This window comes from Scomber japonicus, chromosome 22 (genome assembly GCF_027409825.1).
Source record: "Scomber japonicus isolate fScoJap1 chromosome 22, fScoJap1.pri, whole genome shotgun sequence".
NCBI classification, from domain to species: Eukaryota; Metazoa; Chordata; class Actinopteri; order Scombriformes; family Scombridae; genus Scomber; species Scomber japonicus.
The window spans coordinates 24,384,164-24,410,107 of NC_070599.1; the positions used below are offsets into that span (position 1 = coordinate 24,384,164).

General features: G+C 40.8%; 2 protein-coding genes across 3 annotated transcripts; one reads left to right on the top strand and one right to left on the bottom strand.

Annotated features, from left to right (window-relative positions):
- Positions 1-1,393: 1,393 nt before the first annotated feature.
- abce1 (ATP-binding cassette, sub-family E (OABP), member 1) lies at positions 1,394-17,755 on the bottom strand. 2 transcript variants are annotated; one of them, XM_053343652.1, is made up of 19 exons: positions 17,619-17,755; positions 14,950-15,091; positions 14,737-14,822; positions 14,458-14,555; positions 12,362-12,479; positions 12,121-12,258; positions 11,033-11,102; positions 10,415-10,511; positions 10,228-10,317; positions 9,656-9,777; positions 8,872-8,996; positions 8,613-8,709; positions 7,670-7,729; positions 7,190-7,248; positions 5,647-5,757; positions 5,404-5,546; positions 4,777-4,899; positions 4,535-4,646; positions 1,394-1,880 (listed from the first exon to the last, which is right to left on the bottom strand). In XM_053343652.1, the coding sequence occupies exons 2-19, from the start codon at positions 15,050-15,052 to the stop codon at positions 1,833-1,835; spliced, it is 1,800 nt and encodes a 599-aa protein (XP_053199627.1). In that variant the 5' UTR covers positions 15,053-15,091; positions 17,619-17,755; the 3' UTR covers positions 1,394-1,832. The 2 variants fall into 2 exon arrangements, with proteins under 2 accessions (XP_053199627.1, XP_053199626.1); XM_053343651.1 differs by having other exon boundaries at positions 17,611-17,749.
- An 89-nt stretch (positions 17,756-17,844) lies between these two features.
- anapc10 (anaphase promoting complex subunit 10) lies at positions 17,845-23,576 on the top strand. The gene is made up of 6 exons (XM_053343744.1): positions 17,845-17,988; positions 19,943-20,058; positions 20,925-21,015; positions 21,651-21,771; positions 21,868-21,921; positions 23,378-23,576. Exons 2-6 carry the CDS (start codon positions 19,944-19,946, stop codon positions 23,555-23,557), a joined length of 561 nt encoding a protein of 186 aa, XP_053199719.1. The 5' UTR covers positions 17,845-17,988; position 19,943; the 3' UTR covers positions 23,558-23,576.
- The last annotated feature ends 2,368 nt before the right edge of the window (positions 23,577-25,944 follow it).

The window sequence follows — 25,944 nt, forward strand, 5'->3', positions numbered from 1 at the left end:
GGAGCGTGAGATTGACAGGCGGATCGGTGCAGCGTCTGCAGTAACCCTCACCTATGGTCATGAGCTTTGGGTCGTGACCGAAAGGACAAGATCGCGGGTACAAGCGGCCGAAATGAGCTTCCTCCGCAGGGTGGCTGGGCCCTCCCTTAGAGATAGGGTGAGAAGCTCAGTTATCCGGAGGGAGCTCGGAGTAGACCCGCTGCTCCTCCGCGTCGAGAGGAGCCAGATGAGGTGGTTCGGGCATCTAATCAGGATGCCTCCCGGACGCCTCCCTGGTGAGGTGTTCAGGGCACGTCCCACCGGTGGGAGACCCCGAGGAAGACCCAGGACACGCTGGAGAGACTACGTCTCTTGGCTGGCCTGGGAACGCCTCTGGATCCCCCGGGAAGAGCTGGACGAAGTGGCTGGGGAGAGGGAAGTCTGGGCTTACCTGCTTAGGCTGCTGCCCCCGCAACCCGACCCCAGATAAGCGGAAGAGAACGGACGGGTTACTAGCAGGTGAAAAAGTGAAATTATTCAAATATTAGAGAGATGTAGTCACCTCACCGGATGGGCAGAGGGTCTTCAAAGGGTCACATGATCAGAATGATGTGAGGTGCTTTAAAATGTCTTTTTACCCGTTGTTACTCTGAATGATGCACACATTTTGGGACAGAAGTTACTCAAATTTTGAAATATTCAGATAAAATAAGTTGCCTACTATTCTATATATTGTTGCAAACACATAACTATGCCATGGGTGTCACTGAAGGTTACACTGAAGGACATTTTGACACTTTAGAGCTCAATAACTCCTTCAAATTAATACTTTGACACACACATTCTTCTGGGTGTAAAGAAGGGTAAGAGTTGAGTGTTTTAATATATTTATCTTTTTATTTTATGGTCTTTGGAGACTAAATTTACACGTCTCATCTTTGACTCATAAACAGAAAGTCCTACAAGCAGTGAAATCTATACTTTCACTTTTGTTGCCAGCTTGGTAAAGATTGTTCTTCTGTGTGTTTAAAAGTGTTTTCAAGCTGCCAAATTAAATTATAATCAATGTTTCAGCCTACTGCCAAACCATTTCCTATCATATAAATAGATAATTCCACATCTATAAAAATTAGCAGATGGAAAACACTCTTAATATTTAATACATACCCCACTTTATAAACTACTGTTTGGTGTTAAAATATATTGTTTACCACATATTAGACTTTATCAGACATACCACGATAAAGTCCTGGATGTGTTTGCAGTCCACCGAATGTTTAATAAGATAGAAATAGACATTTTATCTCTCACATAAAGAAATATTAAGAAACACCTGAATGTCCTGAATGTCCTTGAACGCACCACAAAGTCTTTAAAAATCATCACAGACACAGAAATAAAAGCAGAGAGTCCGTTTTTTTCAGATCAGGTAGCTTCAGAGTTTATTATCAGTTGTTGTAAATGCATGAAAGTTAAAATATGCTGCTTAATGTTCCACAATGTCGCTGCTGGCTTGTGAACGCAGCCCCAGTATGTACAGGCTGACTGACACAGAATGCAATGCACTTATAATTATCTTCTTTTTTTTTTAAACATTTCACAACATTGCGTTACTATTGAATGCAGCCCGGTAACGTTAAAGGCTGATGATGATTCTTCTTCTTCTTCTTTTGTAATGATTTAAACACATCTGCTGTTTTTATTGAACGCAGCCTGGTTCGGGGTGAACGCTCCTGAAACGCTCCCTGGGGTTTTTTATTTTTATTTTTTTTAATTTTTTGAACACAGCCCACTTCCTCCCCCCAGCGGAGCGTCGCAGGAAGTCACACGGTTGGTCACGCAGGAAACAATCTTTAGTCGTCCAGGAAGAAATAATTCCCGCTCTTCTTCTGCTCCGTGTCCTAAAAGGAGAGGAAACAAGGAAAAGGCTTTAAAATGAAACTTAAGATACTTTGTTTGGTTTACAGCAGCAACACAGAAACATCTTTAAATATCTAACGGAAAACAAATAAAAGACTTATTACTAAAAATCCCCAAAAGTTATATTAACCCTTTATAGGACACTCATTGAAAGGAAGGGAGGAAGGAAGGGAAGGTAGGAAGGGAAGAAAGAAGGAAGGAAGAAGAAAGGGGGATGGAGGAAGGAAAGAAGGAAGGGAGGGAGGAAGGACAGATGGAAGGAAGGAAAGGAAGGAAGGACGGAGGAAATAAGGAACGAGGGAGGGAGACAGGAAAAGAGGAAGGGAAGAAAGAAGGCATGGAGAAAGGAAAGGAAGGAAGGATATTTTGGTTACCAAATATAATCATTTGCCCAATAAAGGGTTAAGTTGAAATTTGCGACACTCGTACTGTATTAGAAAGGTGCCACTCCTCGAAATTGCTTCTTTGCATATGTTGCATGTCGCCGTCCTAATGGTGGGAACATCCACTGTGAAGTAGCCAAACCGCCGACATGATGCGCTAACGTTAGCTCCTTGTTACAGGTGTCAGGTGTCAGGTGACCAATTCTTCTTCGCCCCTCTAAAAACAGCAGCTGCAACTGTTTTAAGAGCGGCGAAGAAGAAGTGTGTCAGAGCTAACGGAGCTAACGGAGCTAACCAGTAAATAGATTCCTATTTCTAATAAATTACGTGGTATCGGATCGGGTGCCTGGACTCCAGTACTCGCCGATACCGATGCCAGCTTTTCATGAGATTTCTCCACAGGCGCCACCGCTGGATGCCGGCGGTATTGCACCCATGAAAACAGAATAAACAGCTGCCAGACAGAGTCATAGCATTGAGCTCTGACGACGAGCCTTAATGTACCGAAGTTTGGCACCATTTAATACGACGTGAATCAATACCCGACCTCGGTACCCAACCCTCGCCACCAGAGTTTCATAGTGAGCCAAACATGTCCGAACATTCTTCAAAACGTTCAGCAAAGCGTCTCACTGAACCAGAACTAGTTGAACTTGGATAAATCACGTCTGTTTTCTTTGTTTCAGAGCTGAAATCTGAACATTAGTCTTTTTTTTTTTTTTTTGATAGTTGGTTTGGAGTTTGTCTCTCCCCGTACTTTGTGTCATCATCACCATTCATACCTACAACCAGTAGTTCAATTACTAAAAACACAAGAGTTTAGAGTAGGCATGGGATGATAACTGTGTTCAAGGTATATACACCACGATATGAAAAAGCCACGATAACCGAAACCGCAAAATTTTCTGTCATACCGTTCCTAAAGGTATGAGCTGTTTTTAGTCTGGTCAAAGACAGGAAGTGGAATGGTCAGAAATCCCTCAGGTGGTGCAGCTTCATTTTTCTTCCTTTTAGGAACATTTTAGAGCTGTAATCACTAATACCGCCATACCGTGAAACCGTGGTATTTTTGCTTATGTTTATCATACCGCCAGAATCTCATACCGGCCCATGCCTAGTTTAGAGCCCTTTCTTTTTTTCCCCCCATCTTTTAAGAGTCCTCTCATCACACCAGACTGATGGATTTGACTTAAAAAGGGTAATCATAGACCCCCGAAGAGTCTGAGGGAAACACTTTATGTATATATGTAATAAATAATAATAATAAAAAATAATAAGTGTGCAAAAAGTGCCAGTAAAAATGCACTGTGGTCTAAAAATCACCTAAAACACCTAAAAATAAGGTTTAAGGTAAATGTCCAGAGAATGTAGAGAAGTTTATAAAGTCCTCAAAAGGACAACCGCTTTCTAGACCAGGGGGGTCAAACATGCGGCCCGTGGGCCAGAACCGGCCCGCTGAGGGGTGCGATCCGGCCCACTTTCCTTTCTGTGTTCTTTTCCTTCCTTCCTTTCTTCCTTCTGTCCTTCCTCCCTACCTTCCTTTTTTCCTTCCATCTGTCCTTCCTACCTTTCTTCCATCTGTCCTTCCTACCTTCCTTTTTTCCTTTCTTCCTTCCTACCTTCCTTTTTTCCTTCCTTCCTTCCATCTGTCCTTCCTCCCTTTCTTCCTTCCATCTGTCCTTCCTTCCTTCGTTTCTTCCATCTGTCCTTCCTACCTTCCTTTTTTCTCCTTTCTTCCATCTGTCCTTCCTACCTTCCTTTTTTCTCCTTTCTTCCTTCCATCTGTCCTTCTTTCCTTCCTTCCTTCTGTCTGTCCTTCCTACCTTTCTTCCCTCTTTCCTTTTGTCTGTCTTTCCTTCCTTCCTTTCTTCCATCTGTCCTTCCTTCCTTCCATCTGTCCTTCCTCCCTTTCTTCGTTTCTTCCATCTGTCCTTCCTCCCTTCCGTCTGTCCTTCCTACCTTTCTTCCCTTTTTCCTTTTGTCCGTCTTTCCTTCCTTCCCTTCTTATTTCCTTCCTTCCTTCCTTTCTTCCCTCCCTTCCTTCCTTTCTTCCCTCCATCTTTTTAATAATCTGATCTAAACTAAACGAATCTGATGCAAAATTACTCGTCTCCTACATCTCTACTCTTTTAATTTCCTTCCCTATAGACTGCTTTGTTTTATCCTGTTGCCATTACAAACAGCCACGGTTACTGTGGCAGTGTGTGTGTGTGTGTGTGTGTGTGTGTGTGTGTCAGTGTGTGTGTGTGTACCTTGATGGAGTTCTGCTTGTTGATTCGCGGTCTGAAGTTGTTCGGGTCTCTTCTGAACGTGATTTCCAACAGAGCCAGAAACCGGTTCATCCCCGCTAACAGACCCTGCGGACTGAAACACAAACACACACAGAGTCAATACAGCTGTCATTACAATCAGAGTGTGTGTGTGTGTGTGTGTGAGTGTGTGTGTGTGTGTGTGTGTGTGTGAGTGTGTGTGTGTGTGTGTGTGCGTCTCTCACGTGTTAGCGTAGGTACTCTTGGAGGGAATACCGTCAAACACAATGACCCTGTCGGCCAGATAGGTCGCCATGATGAAGTCGTGCTCGACCACGAACGCCGTCTTCTTAGCGTGGAGGATGTACCTGAAGACACGGAGAGAGGAGTCAGACAAAGGAAGAGGAAGGAGGGAGGAAGGAGGGAAGGAAGGAAGGAGGGAAGGAGGGAGGGAAGGAAGGAGGAGTGACAGATGAGGGCAGAACTGACTTATTGATGATTAACTATTTGGAGTAACTTGTTGATGGTTGCAGCTTCTTAACTGTCAGATTTTATTCTCTATTTTCATTTTTATAGACAAAACGATTACTGAATAATAAGAAAAGGCAGATTGATGGTTAGTTGCAGCCTCAATTACAACGATGGGAAACATGTTCATAACAGTTGTACATTAATTTTCTATATTTATCTAAAGTTTTTTTGGGTTTATTTGATTGTTACGACTTCTTTATTCACCGTTTCCAACACTGAATGGATATTTTTTTGTTGCTATAATTTGTATTTCGTTATATTTCGCAGCCTATATTTCATTTAGAGGGAAGAGGAAGAGGAAGAGGAGGAAGAGGAGGAGGAGGAAGAGGACGGTAACAAACCTCTTGATGACTCTGGCGGCCATCAATCTCTGCTCAGAGTCCAGGTAGGCCGAGGGCTCGTCGATCAGATAAACGTCGGCCGGTTTCCCCAAACACAGCGTGAGAGCGACTCTCTGCAGCTCACCACCAGACAAGTTCTGCACCTGGAGGACGAAGAGGAGGAGGAAGAGGAAGGTTCAACTCTTCTTTCTTCATTTATATCATGTTAAAAATAAACTCTAAAGAGATGGAAAGGCTCCTCACGTCCTGGTCGATGATGCTCTCGATCTGCATGGGCTTCATGACGTCGGTGATGAACTGAGGATGCGTGTAGGCGTCTCGGATCTTCTCGTGCAGCAGAGCTCGGACGCTGCCCTGCGGACACCAAACACAACCCGATACTTAATCACCAAATACTTTAAATTAACCCTCCTGGTGTCCTCAGGTCAAGGAAGGAAGGAAGGAAAGGAGGAAGGAAGGAAGGAAGGGAGGAAGGAAAGGAGTAAGGAGGGAGGGAAGGAAGGAAGGAAGGAAGGAAAGGAGGATGGATGGAAGGAAGGAAAGGAGGAAAAGAGGGAGGAAGTAAGGAGAACAGGAAGGGAGGAAGGAAGGAAAGAAGGGTGGAAGGAAGGAAGGAAAGGAGTAAGGGAAGGAAAGAAAGAAGGAAGGAAAGGAGGAAAGAGGACGGAAGTAAAGAGAAGGAAAGGAGTAATGGGGGAGGAAGTAAGGAGAAAAGGAAGGGAGGAAGGAGAGAAGAAAGGAAGGAAGGAGAAAGGGAAGGGAGGAAGGAGAGAAGGAAGGAAGGAAGGAGAAAGGGAAGGGAGGAAGGAGAGAAGGAAGGAAGGAATAGGGAGGGAGGAAGGCAGGAAGGAAAAGAGGATACACAAACATTAAATAAATTGTAAATGAAAATTGAAGTATTCGGCGCTAGAATAATAAAATCAGTTGCTTTCTTTGTCCACTAGGGGGCTCCAGTTAGTTTTCTGGTGAAGTCAGCGTTCAGGAGGAAGTTTTAGTGTAATTAACAGTTGAAAAAAGGTAATGAACTGCAATATATTTAACCCTCCTGTCGTCCTCCCGGGTCAAATTGACCCCGTCCATTTTGACTGTTCCTTCCTTCCCTCTTTCTTTCCTCCCTCCCTCTTTTCCTTCGCCCCTTTCCTTCCTGCATCCTTCCTTCCCCCCTTCTCTTTTTCCTCCCTCCTTCTTTCTTTCCTCCCTCCCTCCTTTCCTTCGCCCCTTTCTTCCTTCCTTCCTTCTCTTTCTTTCCTCCCTCCCTCCTTTCCTTCCTTTTTTCTTCCTTCCTTCCTGCATCCTTTCCTTCCTCCCCTCCTCCCTCTCTCCTTTCCTCCTCTTTCTTTCCTCCCTCCCTCCTTTCCTTCGCCCCTTTCCTTCCTTCCTTCTTCCTTCTCTCTTTCTTTCCTCCCTCCTTTCCTTCTCTCTTTCTTTCCTCCCTCCTTCCTTCCATTGTTCTTCCCTCCTTTCCTTCCTTCCTCCTCCTCCCTCCCTTCCTTCCTTCCTTGACTCAAGGACAACAGGAGGGTTAATCAAAATGGTAATAATATCGTATCATGAAGCCTCCCTCTATGATTTATAATTTAAAAACAGTTAAAATTGAGCTTTGAGGACAAACAGTGAACCGTCAGTGAGAAGGTTTAAATAAATCTGACATGAATCATCACTTAAACTCTATTTCAGTCACATTGAGATTAAAAATATTTCTGCTTTTGGTTTAAATTCTCTGTTTTGAGATACATAAAAAAAAAAAGTTTTAAGTCTATAAAGAGTTTTCCAGTCTTTAACGAACCTTAAACTTGGGGCTGATGGTTTGAGGCTTGTAGCTGACGTTCAGGATGGGGATGTCACCTGGAAACACAAACGACAACAACAACAGGGTTCAAATCAGACTCTACACACACATTTATGATCCGGGTATCGGACCAATCAACACAAGCGTTCTTTAATTTAATGAAACAATATTCATAATCTGACTTTAAAAATGCATCAGCTGGTACCGAAATCACTTGGATTGGTATCATAATTTATTAAATGATACACACAGTCCAAAATCTCAGATTCCAGACACTATAAACTTTATCTAAACAAGCTAAACGTGTCCTCAACATGTTAATAAAAACACAAAAATACAGGTTAAGTTCATTTATGCAGTTCTACTAGAAATAAAACCTAAAAAAAGAAGAAGAAGGATGTACGGAGCTGCCGACTTTATGTCTCAACTCTACAGTGTTCGCTCGTGTGTTTTTAAAAAGTTCTGAGCTCGTCTCACCTCCTCCGTCAGGTTTGAGTCCTCCAGCCAGCATCCTGATGAAGGTCGTCTTCCCTGTGCCTGAAAAACGCAACAACAACATAAATAAACACTTTTATTCACACGGAGCCGAAATCACACAGAAGACTGAGACTGTGAGACTCCCCTTAAATAAAGCTGTTTCTAGATGCCTGTAGAACAGAGGAGTCAAACTCATCTTCATTCAAGGGCCACATACAGACCAATTTGATCTCATGTGGGCCGGATCATTAAAAAGATGGAAGGAAGGAAGGAAGGAAGGAAGGAAGGAAGGAAGGAAGGAAGAGAAGACAGGATGGAAAGATGGAAGTAAGGAAGGAAGGAAAGACAGATGGAAGGAAGAAAAAAAAAGATGGAAGGAAGGAAAAAAGGAAGGACAGAAGGAAGAAAGGGAGGAAGGAAAAAAGGAAGGAAGGAAAGAAAGAAAGGACAGATGGAAGGAAGAAAGGGTGGATGGAAAGAGGGCCGGATTGGACTCCTAAGCAGGCCGGTTTTGGCCCGCGGGCCGCATGTTTAACACCCCTGCCTTAAATAAAGCTGTTTCTAGATGCCTGTAGGATCATGATCGTGTTCTTTGATCCTATAAATACTCAATAATTGATCGAACACAGCCTCATACTACTGTCTGACAAACTTAAAACTACATTAACTTCATATTAAAGTCCGTCTGAAGGTATTTATTAGATTATGACTCCGAGAAACTGTCAAATTCTCCAAAGCTACTGAATCTGTGAACTATCCCTTTAATCAAATCACATATTAAAGTCACTCTATTAATAACTAAAGTCATATTTTATTACTTTCATTCACTGAAAACACCTAAAAACATCAGATCTCTTTATTTCTGTCTCTTCCACATGAAACCTGTCTGACTTTGAGATTAAAACATTTCCTCTGGAGCAGAAATCAAAGTTATGAAGCTCACCGTTCTCTCCCAGCATCACCATGATCTCCGAGTCCGTGAACTCTCCTGCGTAGATCTCCAGCGTGAACTCGCCCATCGTCTTCGCCATGTGTGGATACTGAACGATAAAACAGACAGGAAGTCAAACATCAGCGTCAAAGAGAGATGGAGGGAAGACGACGGCAGCAACGGAGGAGTGAAGGTAGAAGAGAGAGAGAGAGAGAGAGAGAGAGAGAGAGAGAGAGAGAGAGAGAGAGAGAGAGAGAGAGAATGAACCGACCTGGTAGTGCCTGAGTCTCTTCACTTCCTCCTCGTTGGCTGTCTCCGCCACCTTGAAGACCAATGAGGTCTCACGAAACCTGAGATTCTCCGTAGGAACGTAACCGTCCAGGAAGATGTTGATGCCTGAAGGAAAAGAAGGAGGGATTAAATGTTTATTACAGCTCTGGGAAGACTATTTATATCATTATTAATTAGTAAATTCACTCTCTAAATTTCATCTTAACTGATCACTGAGGGAGCAAAACCTTTAAAAAGTGCTGACATGTTGAAAAATAAAGTAAAAAAAGTCTTTAATTTGCTCGTTTTGTGTGAAGATCAATGACGATTTACAATTTTCAGTCATAAATTTTAAAAAAAGAAAGAAAAATCAGCTGAAACTACAAATTTTGGAGCTTTTTTACTTCTAATTCTGACTCATAATTAGTCTCTAATTTAATTATACTAAAATTTAAGTTGAGTTTTTGTTTAGATTAATAATAATAATAATAATAATAATAATAATAATAATAATAATAATAATATAGAGTCCTTAATTAGTAAAGAGCTGATTTTGTTTGTGGTTAAAAGTTAAAAAGGTTAGAATAAATCTGTAATGTCCCCAAAGTGCCCTAAAACAACCTGTGTGTGTGTGTGTGTGTGTGTGTGTTCATGTATACCATACGTTTCGGGGACTCGCTTCCTTTATGAGGACATATTAAGTCCCCTTAATGTAATTCACTAAATTTTAGGGTGAAGACTTGGTTTGAAGTTAAGGAAATGTGTGTGTTTTTTTTCTTTTTTACCCTCTCGGACGCTGAAGGGCATGGTGACGACTCCGTAGGCGCTGGGAACGCCGTACAGACAGCAGATGAAGTCAGACAGGTAGTCCAAAACGCTCAAGTCGTGCTCCACCACGATGATGTACCTGAAACACACACACACACACACACACACACACACACACACACACACACACACACACACACACACACACACACACACACACACACACACACACACACACACACACACACACACACACACACACACACACACAGTTAGCCAGTCAATCAAACCCAGCTTACGGATCGTTTGAGGCATAATAGGCGAGAAAATTGAAAAAAAGTGACTTAACGTTAAATATTTTGAGTATAATTGTGACACATTTTAACTAAAAACTTTTAAAGTATAAATAACCGTCATTTATTTCAGTATTTCCTCTAAAAAGACACAAAAGAAGTTTATTATCCAATCAATATTCAGTTTATTGTCATGTAAGATAAAGAATTCGCTTTTAAAATGACTGAATATAAAAATCAGTTATTTGTGGCGTACTGTCCCTTTAAATGAGCGTCATTGTCGTCGTCATAGTTACCTGTCGGGGGTGATGAGCGAGCGGATGGTGATGGCGGCCTTCAGCCTCTGTTTCACATCCAGATAACTGGACGGCTCGTCAAACATGAAACTGAAGCAGAGAAGAAGAAGAAGAAGAGAGTTTAAAGTTAAATAGCCGAGCGATGATGATGGTGATGATGATGATGAAGGCAGGCGTGTTTCCTCACATGTCGGCTCTCTGGATGCAGACGACGGCGCAGGCGAACCTCTGCAGCTCTCCTCCGGACAGATCCTCCACGTTTCGCTCCCGCAGGTGACTCAGATCTGCCCGGCAACAGCGAGACAAACATCAACCAATCAGAACGCAGATAAATTACCTAGTGTCAAATTACCGTAATGATCTGAATATGAGTGACACTGATTTTACTAAAGTTGTATTTAACATTAGTGTGTGTGTTTGTGTATGAGTGTGTCTGTTGTATGAGTGTGTGTATACGAGTGTGTGTATACGAGTGTGTGCTGTATGAGTGTGTGTATATGAGTGTGTGTATATGAGTGTGTGTTGTATGAATGAGTGTGTGTGTTGTATGAGTGTGTGTGTGAGAGTATGTGTATATGAGTGTGTGTGTATTTGTTGTATGTGTGTGTATATGAGTGTGTGTGGTATGAATGAGTGTGTGTGTGTGTATGAAGTATGAGTGTGTGTGTTGTATATGTATTTCTGTGTGTTGTATGTGTGTATTTTATCTGTGTGTGTATATGTATGAGTGTGTGTGTGTGTATTTGTTGTATGAGTGTGTATATATTTCTGTATATGTGTGTATTTGTCTGTGTGTATTTCTCACCTAGCTGTTTGCAGACCAGGGTTTGTGTTTCTGTGTCGTCTTTCCTGCTCAGGATGGCCCCTACTGACCCCTGCAGGCAGAAACCGAGAATTACACCCGGTCCAAACACTCATGATTAAAACCACCAGTAATATTCATTTATTAGAGGCAGCACTTTTATTCTCCACTTACATCATTTAATCTACACTTAATACCAAATACCTCAATATTACAACAAGTAGGAATGACTACAAGATATTTATACAACAATATTTTTAATCAATAATCATTAATAATGTGAATATAATGACTAAAGTGGTTAAATACTAATAATAAAACAGCTGGAACAGTCTGTAAAGTTAATAAAGCTACAACTTTTTATTGTGATGCAGCCTTTAAAACTAGAAAAACACTCATATTATAATATCCAAAATCAATATATAGTCTCATACATATATAAATTGATATATTATTAATAGATTACGCTACTTGAGAAGCTTAAACATGCTTAAAAATGTCAATACTTAAAGATCAACTTCAGCCTCCAGCAATAAAACTTATATTCTCTATCCATTTACATCATTTAATCCACACTTAAGACCAAAAACATCAATATTACTACAAGTAGGAAAGACTATTGGTGCCGTCACAAGACATATTTAATAAATAATCATTAATAACTTGAATATAATGACTTAAGCGGTTAAATACTAATAATAGAAGAGCTGGAACAGTCTGTAAACTACTACTAAAAACTAGAAAAACACTTAAATATCTCAAATATTTTAATATCCAATATCAATATATAGTCTCATACAGTGATATTGATAATATATTAATAGATTGAGCGACTTGAGAAGCTTAAAATGCTTAAAAATGTCAATACTTAAAGATCAACTTCACTCTCTAAAACATCAACTATAAAATCAACTAGGGACTTCATGGTGTGTTCAAGTACACCTCGTAAACTCAGGAACTCAAGATGCTTGAAGCTATGTTTCTATTTATTTTATTGCAACATCTTTAATGATTAACTCCTAAAGTCATACCAAGAATAATTCTCTTATTTCAACCCCTCCCGTTCCTCATGCTTCGTTGGTTTTCGTTACCTTCACGGTCTTTGGGATCTGGTCGACGTACTGCGGCTTGACGATGGCTCGCAGGTCGTCCTCCAGGATTTTGGTGAAGTAGTTCTGCAGCTCCGAGCCTCTGAAGTAAGTCAAGATCTCCTGCCAGTCTGGAGGATTCTGGGAGAGGGGGGTGGGGAGGAAACAGAAACACAGATCAGTAAGATAACGATGTGTTTTAAAGGCGGTTTGGAGAGATTCAGGTTTTAAAAGAAACACTCACATCGAACTTTCCCAGGTTGGGTTTCTGTTTTCCAGCCAGGATCTTCAGAGCTGTGGACTTGCCAATACCGTTGGTCCCCACCAGCCCCAGAACCTCCCCTGGCCTGGGGATGGGCAGCCTACACACACACACACACACACACACACACACACACACACACACACACACATTACTATTATTACACATATTATACAACAATTATATCAAGTAGCCGGCTCATGAACTCATCACAAAACCCTCCGATCCTCTCAGAGTCGATGTGGTTTACAGACAGTCGGCAACAAAGGGCGAGTTCATTTTTTTTAAAGTCTTAAAACAACAATCAGGAGCCGAAATCAACACTGAAACCTGTTTTTCTTGCTGTGATAATTCCTCTTATTCATACGGACTATTAAAAAGTAACAGAAGAACAATCAGCCGACTCAACTCTGAACTTTATCGTCACTTTCGGCTTCATGTCCAGGTAACGTTAACGCTGCTACAGTCTCAACATTTAAAGGGTTCATTTGTTCTTGTGGCTAAATCACTCTGTTGTGTTCAGGGTTGGGTATCATCTAAACCAGAGGGGTCAAAGTCATTTTCATTCACATACAGACCAATGTGATCGCATGTGGGCCGGATCATTAAAAAGATGGAAGGAAAGAAGGGAGGAAGGAAATAAGGAAATAAGAAGGGACGGAAAGAAAGACAGGCAAAAGGAAGGAGGGAAGAAAGGTAGGAAAGAGAGATAGTGAAGGACGGACAGACAGAAGGAAGGAAGGGAGAAAGGACGAAAGGAAGGAAGGGCAGATGGAAGGAAGGATAGAAGGAAGAAAGGAAGGAAGGACAGATGGAAGGAAGGACAGAAGGAAGAAAGGAAGGAAGGAACGAAGAAAGGACAGATGGAAGGAAGGAAGGACAGATGGAAGGAAGGATAGAAGGAAGAAAGGAAGGAAGGACAGATGGAAGGAAGGACATAAGGAAGGAAGGACAGAAGGAAGAAAGGAACGAACGAACAAAGAAAGGATAAAAGGAAGGTAGGAAGGACAGATGGAAGGAAGGAAAAGAGCACTGGATGGCAAGTGGGCCGGATCGCACCCCTCGGCGGGCCGCATGTTTGACACCCCTGATCTAAACCAATCCAAGTCCCCTTAAAGTGATTCTGGTACCAGCTGAGTCCTTCATCAGATTCCCATCAACACATTTAGGTCTCTGTCTTGTATCCGGTGTAACAGTCGTGTAGTGTAGACTCACTTTAGAGCGTTCAGGAGGCATCTTAACTAACGCTAACTCAGATTCACCACGACTTCACCACCACAGACGGGTCGTAGCCACGGAGGCATGTTTTCTAGCTCTGGGTGCAACGAGGCATCGATTGCAGGTATCGTTTGACGGGACATGTTTTGATACTACGATCGATTTATTTCAGTCGATACTCTTAAAAAGGGATCGATACCCAACCCTAATTGTGTTCCTGTTGTCCTGCTGCTGGTATTGATTCTTGCTCATTTCTGCTCCTGTGAAGCTGTTCTGTTAGTGTTTGTTTGTCGCTTTACTCAATCGTAGTTTGTTCTAGTTTTATAGTCACTCTGTGTTTTATGTTTATTGTAACTGACACATCTTACAAACAGTGTTTTAGAGTTGTTTCTTCATTTTTAGGCCTTTCAATTCAAACCCGACCAGGGACAACAGATGGAAACTAACCTTTGGGCTAATTCTGGCAGAGTTTCAGTAATGTTGATTAACCTTCCTGCTGTTTTTGGGTTAAAATTAACACAGAAATATGGATTTATTTAATCTAATTTACCAGAAAATCACACATCATTAGGGTTGGGTATCATTTAAAAAATTACTACTACTCGGTATCAATTTATTTTGTTTGATACCTAATGGATAATGGTGTTGAGCACCAATGTCCAGCCCTAATAATCATCACTACTTTCATTTAATTGGGTGATAATTTATACTTTATAAACAGTCAAACCGGTCAAAACTGGACCGGGGAGGACAAAAGTTGCATCGTTAACGGGGAAACGAATAACACTTTGAACGAATAAATGATTAAAACACTATAAATGAGTTCCCAGTTAATCAGTTCATAGTTTTCAGCAGCGTACCGGTGCAGTTTGAAGGAGTTGGCGCAGTATCTGTGTGTGGTTTCCTTCTCCAGGTTGCTGGGCAGGTTGACGATCGACAACGCTCCGAACGGACATTTCTAAAAAAAGATACAACAACAAAAAAACATCATCAGAACAACAAACCAGACTGTGACTAAAGACACAAGCTGTAGATGATATTCAAAGATCTCTGACTGCTGAAGTATAACAGCAGCATGAAGCATCAGCTGGAGGTTTAATTCATAAGATATACTTAAGAAAGAAATGATATGTTATTACCTTGACGCAGATGCCGCAACCTATACACAGAGACTCTGAGATCCACGCGATCTTACTCTGTGGGGTCACCTCGATACACAGCTTCCCTGAAGAGACACAAACACACACACACGAGAAAACAAGTTAGTCTTTTAGTGTGTCAACGCTTTGGAGGTGCGAAATAACAAAGTGATGATGGCTTCGCTCTCTCTCTCTCTCTCTCTCGACACTGACCCATGCGGACCACTGGGCAACTCTTCTTGCACTCCTGACGGCATTTCTTGGGCTTGCATTTGTCATGGTTGACGATGGCGATCCTGGTGTTTTTATCCGCCATGATGGAGGGCTGGAATGACGGACGCTAGGACGTGTGGAGCTGGAAGAGACACGAGTAGAGAGTGAGAGAGACGTTAGTAGTGTTTAAAAGCCAAACTTAGAGGACAGATAAGCTTGTAATCATTCCTACCTGTTCATACTGACCATTAGAAGATCCTTTCACTATCTAAAAACTGTATTTAAAAGTTGATCTGAAGTTAATATGAAGCTTTAGCATCCAAATGAGTCAAATCAAGTCTTCTATGTATCAACGTTACAGTGTTTTTAGTGCCAAAGTCCCTCTTCTTGTTACTATACTTCCACCACAGCTCAACAGGAAACACTAAGAGGGAATTTGATGGTAAAAAGACTGTAAATGTGTCCGATATCACTTGATATGACTAACTCACACTGCTGAAGCTGAATAGAAGCTTCACATCAACTGTTAACACACATTGGAGAAAACTTCCACTGCAGAAATCAATCAAAAATTCATGAATCGGTCCTAAACTTTGGGTAACCTGTGTTTCTTTACATAATTTAAGCTGTTTCTGATGTTATTTTCTGTAAATGTGATCCCTAAATGAAAGCACAATATCAGGGGATCTTTAAATAGTCAGTATGAACAAAAAGGACTGATGTACATATCAGCACCTGACTGCTGTTTTAAGACCTGTGAACTTATCCTTTTATACTAATCCTCAGTGAAATCCCCCAAAAAGTATTATTATCCATAAGTCCACACAGACTAACATTAACCTCATCTGAAGGGGGACGTTTGTCAGGGCTCAATCCCGTGTCCACTCTGTTCACTCTGCTGAAGCAACACATTCAATTATGAACAAAAAAAAAAAAAAAAAAAAAGCTCGGGCCTTTCCACGTAACAATGGAGCTGCCCATACATCATCTACCTACCACCACCACCACAACCCAACACCAGCCTCTACCTGAACACGACTGCTCCCCCAAAACATTTATTAACCATGACCTTCGGGTTGACGGAGGCCTCAAGATGAAGAACATGTACCAGTCTAGTTACCGCTTCCCAGTTTCTCTTAATAACCCTTAAAAACAGGCAACATGCTCCAAGAGATAAGACTCTTTAACACCCTGTTGTTAGGAGCATGATTAGTTAAGGTGCTAGTATGTGCCTTGGATTAGTAGAAATTAAGCTTTTGCTAGGTTTAAACTTCAATAGAAATGATAAAAATGTAAGTTTAGAAGCTGGTATGTGTGATATGAATGACTAAGGAAAGCACTTCTCATTACTTAATTAAACATTCAATTGTTTATTCACCATTATGACCATTTTTATACCTTAATAAGGGCAATGGATCCTGGTGGAGACACAACTCATAAAATCTCAAATACATTAAAACACATATTAATGGAAATGTTTTACTTTAGGTGCAAAATGAGATCACTAGTAAACATCTGATTGTTATTTTCCACTCTTGGGTGTTTTAAGGGTTAAAAAAGAGGAGAGTGAGTCACACCAGACTTCATTTCGGTAATGTTGCCTCATCTCTGAACGCTTAAATATGAATGTGTGTATAAAGGTTAAACGTGATTTGACACCGTTAACTAATAATTGGTGTATAAATGTACGTATAAAACATTGCACCTCACTATGTAAATACACGGGACATTACACACATGTATGTAATCTCAGGAACTTCTGCATGTCGCACATTTAATTACACACGAGATTAGTGACGATGTTGTTTAGTATTTAATTGTATTTCTTTCTTTTTTTATCATTTTCACCCATACTTACTATCCTGCTGTGTCAATTTTGAATTTCTCCCATCTTATCTTATCTCATCACAGGCCTGGGGGGAGATGAACATGTGAGCCCGATTTGCGCTTCACTAGACTTCATTCAAAAAATGGTATATTTGTATTATTACCTCATATCTGAGCATATATTTAATAATGCAACATGATTTAACACCTTTAACTTACAACTGGTATCAGATTTAATGATTCGGCACACATTTCACCCACGTGAGTAGTATATATATTTAGATATTTAGTTAATTTGATGGTTTGAAGGGTAAAATTAATGCTAGTCCTTCGTGACGGGCGGTGTCGAGTAGCAGCATAAAATAGGATTTGTCCTTAAATAACCTGCTCATAAATGACTCATCCATATGCCGAACACTTTAACACAACCTAAATGTTAATTAAATGTGTTTAATAATGAGGTTGTAGTTGTATATATTTAACAGGAAGCGGTGATAGTTTAATTGTTGTTATTTTTTGAATGGAGTCTGGTGCTCTTTAAAGGAAAACGTCATCTTTTCAGGGGGCTAACTTAGATATTTAGGAGCATAATTCACAATTAATACGCACACATAGATTAACTCTTACTGCTTGTAAGTTAAAATAAGATGAGTGTGAGGTTTAAAAAGCAAAAATTGGAGCTTTAATGAACCGTTACGTGCTGATTATTAAAGGGTTGCTAACGGTTAGCTTTCAGCCGAGGCCCCCCTCTCTCCTCTCTTCACCTCGCACTTTTGACAGCTGCACCTCTCATTTTCTAAACCATTAAAAGCCATAATATGTCCACCACGTTACCTACTCACCCCTCTTCGGCCCCCGTTAACCGGCTTCGGGTGTCAAAACCGATGTCAAATCACGTTTAGAGGGAAATAATCAAAGGGGTGAAACTTCTCCTCCGTTTTTTCCTTCCAGCAACGTGTTCCTGGAGCCGGCTGCAAAGATGGCGGGAGATGCGCACATCGCACGCGACGCGGAACGGTGGCGGGTTGTGACGTCATAGAGCAACGCGACTTTTAAGAAGTGGGAGATTCGAAGGAGCTCCGTTTAAAAAAAAAACAACATATGAGGGGGAGAAAAATACGCACAAAAACGGATTAAACTTGGATTTTTATTGAGTTATAAGACGTTTTGTGGATTGGGAACATTCAGTGGAGACTTGCATTAACTCGAATTGTAAGTTTGAGTTTGTATTTGTGTCGTAAAGTGAGTTTAATTGGCTGTGAAAGTGGAAGCAGCGGAGGAATGTTAGCTGCTAAATGGCGAGTTTTGCGTTTATGTCATTAAAATAACTCACCATTTATTATCCAAACTACATATTTACACCCTTTAAAGACATCTTAACTCACAAGCATGTTCATATTTCCTCAGTTTTACCCTTTACAATGCGCTTAGTAGAGCTAACCTGTTTAAAAATGTGCATTTTTATGTAATTAATGTTCATTTAGTTGTGTCAATACAATGCCGAATTTAATTTAAGCACTTAATAATTATCTTTAACTCTTAAATCAGATGCTGTCATTACTGTAACAGCTTTAAATCTGCATGGACATTTAAAAATGTCAGGTTTTGAAAGGGAGTTTAGTGTAATTTTACTAATTTCTGAGAAAATGTGTATTTTTATGTAATTAATGTTCATTTAATTGTGACAATGCAATGCCGATTTTAATTTAAGGACTAAATAATTATCTTTAACTCTTAAATCAGTTATTGTCAGTAATATAACAGCTTTAAATTTGCATGGACATTTTAAAATGTCAGATTTTAAAGGGAGCTTAGTTTAATATTACTAATTTCTGAGTAAAAATGCAAGTAAATGAAACAAATCTGACTAAAAAATTGATTAAAACTGGATTTTTATTAAATTTTTAGACATTTGGTGAATTGAGAAGACTGTAAATATGCAAGAGAACTTAAAAAAATGTAAAATTTAGTTGATTAAATGCTTAATATGGAGGGAAATGTAGTTCTGGGATAGTAATAGTTTAAATTTCAGAGCTTATCCAAGTGTCAGAACTAAATATAAAAGTGTTAGTCTCTTATTTTTATAACACAAATACTTAAATAAGACACCACTGGAAAAGTTTTCACCAATAAAAGATGAATTCAGTGACCACCCACATCATCAGACGGGTTTAATTAGGATGGGTGTTACTATTAGTGTATTCACAGGTTGTTTCTTTATAGGGATGCCGTGAAGGATGAAGTCATATTTATTAATGTAATGTGTAAACCAGTGGGTCGGTGTTTGGTCATCATGTCTCCTCACAGGTGTTTTGAATGATTTAGTGTTTAATGTTGTTTATTTTCCTGTTGACTTGATGAGTTTCAGCTGGTTTCTGTTTCCTGAGCTGCTGTTTAATAGTTTTAACCCAGAATAGTTTCAACAGCATCGAGTAAAAAACCCCCGAGGCTGAAACACGTCTGTTCTTTATCCCGCTGTTCACCATTAACCCTCCTGTTGTCCTCGAGTCAAGGAAGGAAACAGGGAGGAAGGAAACATGGAGGAAGGAATGGAGGAAAGGAGGAAGAAGGAAGGAAAGGAGGGAAGAAGGAAGAAGGGCGGAAAGGAGGAAGGAAGGGAGGAAAGGAGGAAGGAAGGAATGGAGGAAAGAAGGAAGGAAGGAAGGAATAAAGGAAAGGAGGGAGGAAGAAGGAAGGAAGGGAGGAAAGGAGGAAGGAAGGGAGGAAAGGAAAGAAGGAAGGAAGGAAAGGGGGAGGGAGAAAGGAAAAAGGAAGGAAAGGAAAGAAGGAAGGGAGGAAGGAGGAAAGAAAAGAAGGAAGGGAGGAAGAATGGAAGGAAGGAAGGAGGGAAGGAGGGAGGGAGAAAGGAAAAAGGAAGGAAAGGAGGGAGGAGGAAAGGAGGAAGGAAGTGAGGAAAGGAGGAAGGAAGGAAGGAAAGGGGGAGGGAGAAAGGAAAAAGGAAGGAAAGGAGGGAGGAAAGGAAGGGAGGAAGGAGGAAAGAAAAGAAGGAAGGGAGGAAGGAGGGAAGGAAGGAAAGGGAGAAGAAGGGAGGAAGAAAAATATATGAAAATATATGTGTATATTTCTGTCTTTAGATCTAAATCTGCAGCTAACTGTAAAGTAACGTGTCTCTAAATGTGTGTTTCTGTCTCCTGGTGTTTTTTAGGATGGCCACCCCGAGTAAAACCCCACCGGGAGCCGACCCGAAGCAGCTGGAGCGGACCGGGACCGTCCGTGAGATCGGCTCCCAAGCGGTGTGGTCGCTCTCCTCCTGTAAACCAGGTCAGCTCCCGAAAAAATAAAACCAACCATGTAACGTTCAGTCTGGTGTATTTTAACTTATACGGAGCTGTTAGGGAATGTTCCATCATTAATATGCACTGGGTCAAGCAAGGCCTCACCAAATGTTAGGTTTAGACTAGGGCTGTCAAACGATTAATTTTTTTAATCGAGATTAATCGCAGAATTTCTGTAGTTAATCACGATTAATGGCGTTTTGAATCGCATGTTTAAAATCCTGTTATTTTCCATTTGAAGGCAGTTTTAAGTCCATAATGTAAAGCATGTCTTACCAGAGTGTCTTAACTGGGAATCAATCACGGCTCTGCTGCGACTCCCACACTCCAAAATGCTCCTTTGGTGGAGCTGAGGCGGGCTTGGCTGCACCTGGGTGTTTAGCGTGGAGGTGCTAACTCAAACTCCACGTACTCCGGTGGTAGTTAAACTCCGTTTGACACAGGTTGCATTTTACTTTTGACTTGTCAACTGAAGCGTCTGGAAGTGTTTTAAAGTTAAACAAGCCGTTCAAAAGTCCAGTAGCTCTCTTACTTTCCATCAGCGCGGTAGGTTTACTGCAGGAGGCCACTTCAAAGCATAGCGCTACAGCTAGAGGAGCCGTCTACGGGGGAGTAGAAGGGACAAAAAGGCTTGCTACATTAAAATGTGTAAAAAATTAACATGTTATGGATTGCATTAATCTAATCGCGATTAACACGTTAACACTGACAGCCCTAAAATAAACCTTTCCAATACAAGACATCCTGGACTCCTGTCTACTCTCTCCATCGATGTACGGGCTGCATAATTAAAATCACTATCAGGAGCGATGAATCTAATCTGATGGTATAATCTGAACTCTGCTCGTTCAGGTTTCGGAGTCGATCAGCTGAGAGACGACAACCTGGAGACGTACTGGCAGTCCGACGGGTCTCAGCCTCATTTAGTCAACATACAGTTCAGGTAATATACAAGGATGAGTTTTACACCTTACTTCAGACCTTTTATGTCAGGATTTTGTATGAAAACAGTTTTTTAGTGGAGGATGATGTGTATTTTTATCTTTTATGCATTTATACGTCTCTTTTTATTTTACTATTGATTAATGTTTGTTATTTCAAGGAGGAAGTGAAGATGTATAACTGTGTATTTCTGCTTGTTAATCATCTGTAGAGCTGCACAGATTAGTTGTAATATGTACAATTACTCTTTATATTTGTTAAATGTATCCATAAATATAATCATTTTCTACACTGTGTACATATAAACTGCTTTTTTGTCGATGAATTGATCAACATAAAGTAATTTCATTTTTATAAATAGAATATTCATTACAGTCTTTTTTTTTTTTTTAAAGCTAAAACGTAAAAATTTGCTGGTTTCAACTTCTTGAAGGTGAAGATTTGAACCTTTTCTGTTCATATGTGATATTTTTTTGACTGTTGAGCCGATAAAACAAGTTCTTAAAAGCTATAATCAGATTTTTTTCTCTATTTTCTGACATTTTATAGACCAACCGTAGCAGCTTTAATCATCTATGACTGTTAGTTGTATTTGTCGTCTCTTCCTGATGGTTTTTGTTTATTTGTTGTTTCCAGGAGGAGAACGACGGTGAAGATGTTGTGTATTTACGCCGATTATAAATCAGACGAGAGCTACACGCCCAGTAAGATCTCCGTCAGAGTTGGAAACAACTTCCACAACCTTCAAGAAATCCGGGTAACCACGACGACTCGTTAGACGCTCAGACTCACACAGCTGCCTCGAGTTACATCATCACTCAAATCTTCTTCTTCTTCTTCTTCCTCTCTGCAGCAGTTGGAGATGGTGGAGCCCAGCGGCTGGATTCACATCTCTCTGATGAACCAGGTAAAAAAAACAACAACTTTAAATTTCACAATTAAGACTCACGTTACTTTCAACTGAAAATCTGGAGCCAGAAAATCTTTGAAAAAATGATTGATTAACAAATAGTGTTTTTAATCCGTTATCAAAAGGACACATGAGGATAAATTACGTGAACAAGAACATGTCATTTAATATATACATGTACATCAAGGTTATTATAGTTTTTAAATTTTCTTGTGTTTTTATTCTTATTGAGTTTTTCAGTTTGCTTTTTTATTTCAGTTTAGTTTTAGTGAGTTTAACAAGTGATGAAGTAGTTTCCGTTTAGTTTTTATTTAGTTTTAGTTTTTCAGGTATTAAGAGAAAGCCTTGACTTGTAGAAGCTGATGTTTTATCATCAAGTCCTTTTTAATTTCATTCTTTAACCACGAAGCATAGCGGCTGCTGCAGGACAGGAAGTAATCGAGGGAGAGAATGAAGCTGAATTTATCTGCAATCCAGTTTAGTTTTAGTTAGTTTTACATTGTTCATGGTAGTTTTTATTTAGTTTTCGTTTTTGTTTTAATTTCAGCTTACTAAATTATTTTTTCATTGCTAGTTTTAGTTTTAGTATAACTATAATAACCCTGATGTACACACATTCCGCACAAAATAAAAAAGATAAGGAGAAAACCATGAATTAAAACAAAAAAGCCACTGAAATGAATAAACACCACGATTTCAGGAGCGTCCTGGTAGCCGATTGGTTCCTGCTCATGTTACCCTCCACCTGACTGGCTACTGGAGATTCCTGTCGTTCGTTTTAACACTAATGGAGCTTTTCCACTACAGTTCCAGCACGACTCGACTCGCCTCGGTTTTTTTTGTGTTTCCACTAGGGATAGTACCTGGTACCTGGTACTTGGTACTTTTTTAGTACCTGCTCTGCTGAGGTTCCAAGCGAGCCAAGCCGATACTAAATATGACGTCAACAGACTGCCGGCCTCTGATTGGTCAGAAGAGTTGTAGCTGGAAGAGTCATGAGCCGTCCCACACAAGAATCAAACTCGGCATTTTTAAATACCGGTAACAGCGTTACAGCCATACGACTCAATTTTCTTGCTTTGTGTGTGACAGAAAGCCACATACAGCAGCAAGTACACCATCGCCTCCATGTCCTCCATTGTTTATGTGTTTGTGTCGCGTATAAAACGAAGTCACGGCAGTTTCGCGGAGCCGTTGCTATGACGACCCCGCCCACGTTGAGTAGGTACCTTTTTGTAATGGAAAAGGTCGTTCCTGGAACCGTGTCGAGTCAAGCCGAGTAGTGCTGGAACTGTGTAGTGGAAAAGCGCCATAAAGATCCAATAAAGGCCAAAAATTCCCCCCTAAAAAACAAACAAACCTCAAAATATTACGTTTAAATCTCACGTATGACGGTTTGTCGTGTGAAATCTTTGCTCTAACTCTCGCCTGTTTTTTTTTCCCGCCCCTCCAGCGGACGAACGAGCCGATCAGCACCTTCATGATCCAGATCGCCGTCCTCGCCAACCACCAGAACGGCCGAGACACGCACATGCGGCAGATCAAGGTCTACACGCCGGTGGAGGAGAGCTCCATCGGGAAGTTCCCACGATGCACCACGGTCGACTTCATGATGTACCGAACCATCAGGTGATCTGGACTTCGACCCCCCGTCTGCGGACCCCCAAAACGAACTCTTGACACGTTGGAGCGAATCCGATCCGGTGCATCCCTCGATCCTTGGTTTCCGTGACGACTAACGGGATAGATCGATCGGTCTTAACACAAATGTGGCTTTTGTGAAAGTGTAGCTCTTGATATTTTAAAAGTGAAGCTGCCAATATTTAACGTATTTAACCTCCCGGGTCAAATTGACCCCGTCTGTTTTGACTGTTCCTTCTTTCCTTCTGTCTGTACGGTGCTTCCTCCTTTCCTTCCTTCTTTCTTTCTTCCTTCCTTCCCCCTTTCTTCCCTCCTTCTTTCCTTCCTCCTTTCCTTCCTTCTGTCTGTACGATGCTTCCTCCTTCCCCCTTTCTTCCCTCCTTTCCTTCCTTCTTCCTCCCTCCCTCCTTACTCCTTTCTTTCCTTCCTTCCTTCCTTACTTCTTTCCTTACTTCCTTCCTCCCTCCATCCCTCCATCCTTACTCCTATCCTTCCATCCTCCTTTCTTTCCTTCCTTCCTTATCTCCTAAATTCCTTCCTCTTTTCACCCTTACTCCTTTCCTTCCTTCCTTCCTTCCTCCTTTCCTCCCTCCTTTCCTCCTTACTCCTTTCCTTCCTTCCTTCTCTTCTTACTTCCTTCCTCTTTTCCTCCTTAAGTCATTCCTTGACCTGAGGACAACAGGAGGGTTAAAGCTCTGGAAACCAGTCAGTCAGTCAGTCAGTGGACGTTGAGTCGAGATTTAGATAAGTGACTCTTGACGGTCTTAGTTTTCGTTTCGGAGGCTTTTCCGTCGTGATTAGAAGAAAATTCTGGACGCTGAATACTGACGAGAAAACTTTAAAGATATTGAACTGTCGTGTTTGTACGGTAGCACTTGAAAGAAAAAACAAACTGACTCTAAATAAGATGGCAAGTAAAGAAGCACATCATAGAGATATAGATAACGACTTAACTTTGTTCTGTTTCTGATGTTTGTGTCTTAAATATTCTTTATAGTTTCCATAAACCTCAGATCTTGGACGAACCTGTTTTTATTCCGGTAGTTTGATTTAAACCTCAAAGTCGCTCTTTCATCTTCTTGTTCAATTTTTTTTTGCTGTGAATCTGGATTCTTTGTTTTTTTAAGTTGGACAAGAGCCAGAATGAGTGCGTTCAAGAAGCCAAAATGTTGAGTTTTTGGGTCACAGATCAAAACCCAAACTGCTCCGTGCCTACAGACCGTCTCTCATTGTGGATTTGTAACCGAATTATGTATTAAAAAAAGTTTTAAAAAAGCAACATGACTGTGAATTTGACTGAGTTTGGACAAACCTCCCATCAGTTCTCACAGATTTATAAGAGACTTTAGGTTTTTCTTAGTTACAGGCATCTTAGACGAACGCCACGACTCCCAGAAACCTCCAAGAAAAAGGTGGCATGAAGAAGATCGAGGGACGTCCAGGCGCTTGGAGGAGAAGGTTGCAGGTTGCAGGTATCGTCAAGGCTCCTAAAAAGTGTGTTCATGGGTTGTAGGGTCTTTGAGATATTATTAAGACTTTTTGGTTCTTTTAGAGATGTTTAAGGGAATCAAGGAAGGAAGGAAAGGAGGGAAGAAAGGAAGGAGGGAAACACTAAGAGGGAATCTGATGCTAAAAAGACAGTAAATGTGTCAGGTATCACTGATATGATGAACTCAGACTGCTGAAGCTCAATAGAAGCTGGTCATCTACTTTATAATGATGCATTTAGACCTCCATCACTTTACATTGAAAGCACATTTGAAGGTTTTAATAGTCAGACTGAACAGGGGAAAGGGGGAGGAAGGAAAGGAAAGAAAGGAGGGAGGGAGGAAGGAAAGGAGGGAGGGAGGAAAGAAGGAAGGAAAGGGGGAAGAAGGAAGGGAGGAAAGGAAGGGAGGGAGGAAAGGAGGAAGGGAGGGAGGAAAGGGAAGGAAGGAAGAGAGGGAAGGAAGGAAGGAATTCTCATTAGTCATTGTGGTGTTTTGCTTTAAAAAGACATTTTGTATCATCTGCTTGTTATTTCTGTCACAACTAGAAGCTTTATTAACTCCTATAATATGATGACTGGCACTGTTTTTGAATGAAACTTGCTCACATGCCTTACTTTACATTTACATTTTAGAGATGTTTAAAATGATTTATACTCACACCTGCAGACATCTAAAAGACCAACCAATAAGAAAAATGAGAAAAGATAAATATGAAAGATAATATGTAAAATCAGCCATTTTTAATTGTTTTACTGTGAATAGGTATCAGCTTCATAGTAATGCCACAGGCCGCTGCAGTTCATCATTTTCGCCACTAGATGGAGCCACATGCTAACGAAGAGCTACAGTTTGAGGCGCTTGTACTTTACTGTAGTATTTCCATGTGATG

Coding starts and splice junctions, on each gene's coding strand:
- abce1 (XM_053343652.1), bottom strand. CDS start 15,052: ATGGCGGATAAAAACACCAGGATCGCCATCGTCAACCATGACAAATGC. Junction 14,556..14,736: donor GTTGCGGCATCTGCGTCAAG/GTAATAACATAT, acceptor ATCTTTTTTTAG/AAATGTCCGTTCGGAGCGTT. Junction 12,480..14,457: donor AACTCCTTCAAACTGCACCG/GTACGCTGCTGA, acceptor GTGTGTGTGTAG/GCTGCCCATCCCCAGGCCAG.
- anapc10 (XM_053343744.1), top strand. CDS start 19,944: ATGGCCACCCCGAGTAAAACCCCACCGGGAGCCGACCCGAAGCAGCTG. Junction 20,059..20,924: donor GCTCTCCTCCTGTAAACCAG/GTCAGCTCCCGA, acceptor CTGCTCGTTCAG/GTTTCGGAGTCGATCAGCTG. Junction 21,016..21,650: donor TTAGTCAACATACAGTTCAG/GTAATATACAAG, acceptor TGTTGTTTCCAG/GAGGAGAACGACGGTGAAGA.